At 48.4% G+C, this 2,041-nt stretch overlaps 1 protein-coding gene across 2 annotated transcripts in view; it reads right to left on the bottom strand.

The window, feature by feature from the left end:
• Positions 1 to 567: 567 nt before the first annotated feature.
• ACSS2 (acyl-CoA synthetase short chain family member 2) overlaps positions 568 to 2,041 on the bottom strand; it is a 47,920-nt gene continuing 46,446 nt past the window's right edge. For both annotated transcript variants that reach the window (XM_028118557.2, XM_028118556.2), the window contains 2 exons: positions 1,455 to 1,529; positions 568 to 1,311 (listed from right to left, as the gene is read on the bottom strand). In XM_028118557.2, the coding sequence (XP_027974358.1) occupies positions 1,184 to 1,311; positions 1,455 to 1,529 (203 nt within the window). In that variant the 3' untranslated portion in view covers positions 568 to 1,183. The remainder of the gene's footprint in view (positions 1,312 to 1,454; positions 1,530 to 2,041) is intronic.

The raw sequence follows: 2,041 nt of genomic DNA, 5'->3' as shown, positions 1-2,041 counted from the left end.
TTCCTTGGTTTATACATTTGGTGGGGGAGGAGCTATAATCTGGGTCAGCACACTTAGAGTGGATTAGAGTAGGGGAAGTGACTTGGCTATAATCAGAGTCTCCCTAGCCTCAGACCCTAGGATAGAACTCTAAAGTTCCAGTCCTTAGTCACTCACTAATGCTCCCACAGGATCACAGGAAATACTGCAAGTGTGATGGGACATCACAGGCGGGAACTGGCTTCAGGTGCTTTCCTGCTTAGTTCAGGAGCTTGCCAAAGGGCCTTTGAGTGAAGCCCTGCCTAGATCTGCCCAAACCAAAAGTTCTGGAAGGAGGATATTGGGGTATTCCTGAGGAAAACCACTTCCCTTCCCATCCCCCACACAAATCAGAGCAGCTAGTTAAGTATACAGTCTATAAGATACCTAAGAAAACAAGTTACCACCTTTTTAAGGTCATGACTTTATTCCTACATCCAGAGCCTGAGCATGACTGGGGCAAGAATAGAAGAGTTTCATCTGAGAGTGTCTCTTATGGGCAGGACTGTTCATGGAAGGGTGGGAACAGAGGACAAGGAAGACAAACTCTTCTGGCCCTAGGAACAAAACATATTTATTCCAGCAAAGAAGCAGGTAATCTGAAAACCCTCTGGAACCAGCCTGTCTGCACATCCCCTGAAGCAAATGGGCAGACAAGCACTGCCATCTGGCACAAAAGAGAATTCAGATATAGAACAGAAGCAGCAAAGTATTTAAAAAAAATAATAATCAATTCTTTTGGGACTCACACACAGGCATTTCTAAGGACAAATGCAAATCCAGGATAAGTACTGGTGCTTCCTGAGAGAGCTGACATAGGATTACAGAGCTGCCTCCCTGCTTCAGTCTAGACCCTCACTTGCCTTCTGCATACTTAACTTGGGTAAGGGACATGACCTTCAGGTCCCTGTTCTGGGCTCCAAGGGCTCTTGCAATCTAGGGCACAGCAATCTGAGGCTAACCTGGGCCATGTCCCATCTATCTGCCAGCCACAGGAAGTTGCCTCCACCCAAGGGCAAAGCTGGTCCTTGGTCCCAGACAGCTGGTCAAGGGAGGTGGTGTGGGTCAGCACTGGCCCTCAGCACTCCTGGATGGGGACTGGGAGGGTGGGCAAAACTTTGGAAAGCCAAGCAGGGGGAAGCCTGGGTAAAGGGCAAGGTCTTGTTTACTGGATGGTCAGGCAGCGGTGGTTGAAGAGCTGGCAGATGACAGTTGGGTCAGCCACAGTAGACATGTCCCCGAGGTCGTGGTCATTCTGAGCAATCTTCCGAAGCACCCGCCTCATGATTTTCCCTGGAGGACCACAGCCTTCTGGTTACCTGGTAATAGCACTGACCCACTCCAGCCCTGCCAAAAAGCCTTCCATCCACACACACTCCACCATCATTAGGCCTTGACCAATCCCAAACCCAATCCCTTGAGGCCTCTGAACATACCTGAGCGGGTTTTAGGCAAGCCAGGTGCATTCTGGATATAATCCGGAGTGGCAATGGGGCCAATCTTTTCTCTAACTGTAACCAAGAAATCATTAAGTGTTTCTTCAGTACCCTTAGCCACGCTCCCAAAAACCAAGGTAGAGATGGCTTTGTTCCCTCCCTATTTCCTCTCCAAAGCCCTGCCCACAGAGTCATTCTTGGAGTCATTGCCTATCTTTCTCTCTCTCTCTCTCTTTTTTTTTTTGAAAGATGTTATTTATTTATTTATTTGACAGAGAGAGAGACACAGCGAGAGAGGGAACACAAGCAGGGGGAGTGAGAGAGGGACAAGCAGGCTTCCTGCTGAGCAGGGAGCCGATGCTGGGCTCAATCCCAGGACCCTGTGATCATGACCCAAGCTGAAGGCAGACGCTTAACAACTGAGCCACCCAGGCACCCCAGTCTTTCTCTCTTTTTAACACATTGTCTTTTACTATCTCATTTTATTTTAATCTACCTTCATGGAACTCAGACTCTAAGAATCAGCCTGCTAGAATTTAAATCCCACTTTACTAGCAGTGTGGCCTTGGGCAAGTGACTTAACTTCT

This window comes from Eumetopias jubatus, unplaced genomic scaffold (assembly GCF_037043125.1).
Source record: "Eumetopias jubatus isolate StellerSeaLion01/CBP00866 unplaced genomic scaffold, mEumJub1_p1.0 scaffold_9, whole genome shotgun sequence".
NCBI classification, from domain to species: domain Eukaryota; kingdom Metazoa; phylum Chordata; class Mammalia; order Carnivora; family Otariidae; genus Eumetopias; species Eumetopias jubatus.
This window is presented reverse-complemented; position numbering and strand designations above follow the sequence as displayed.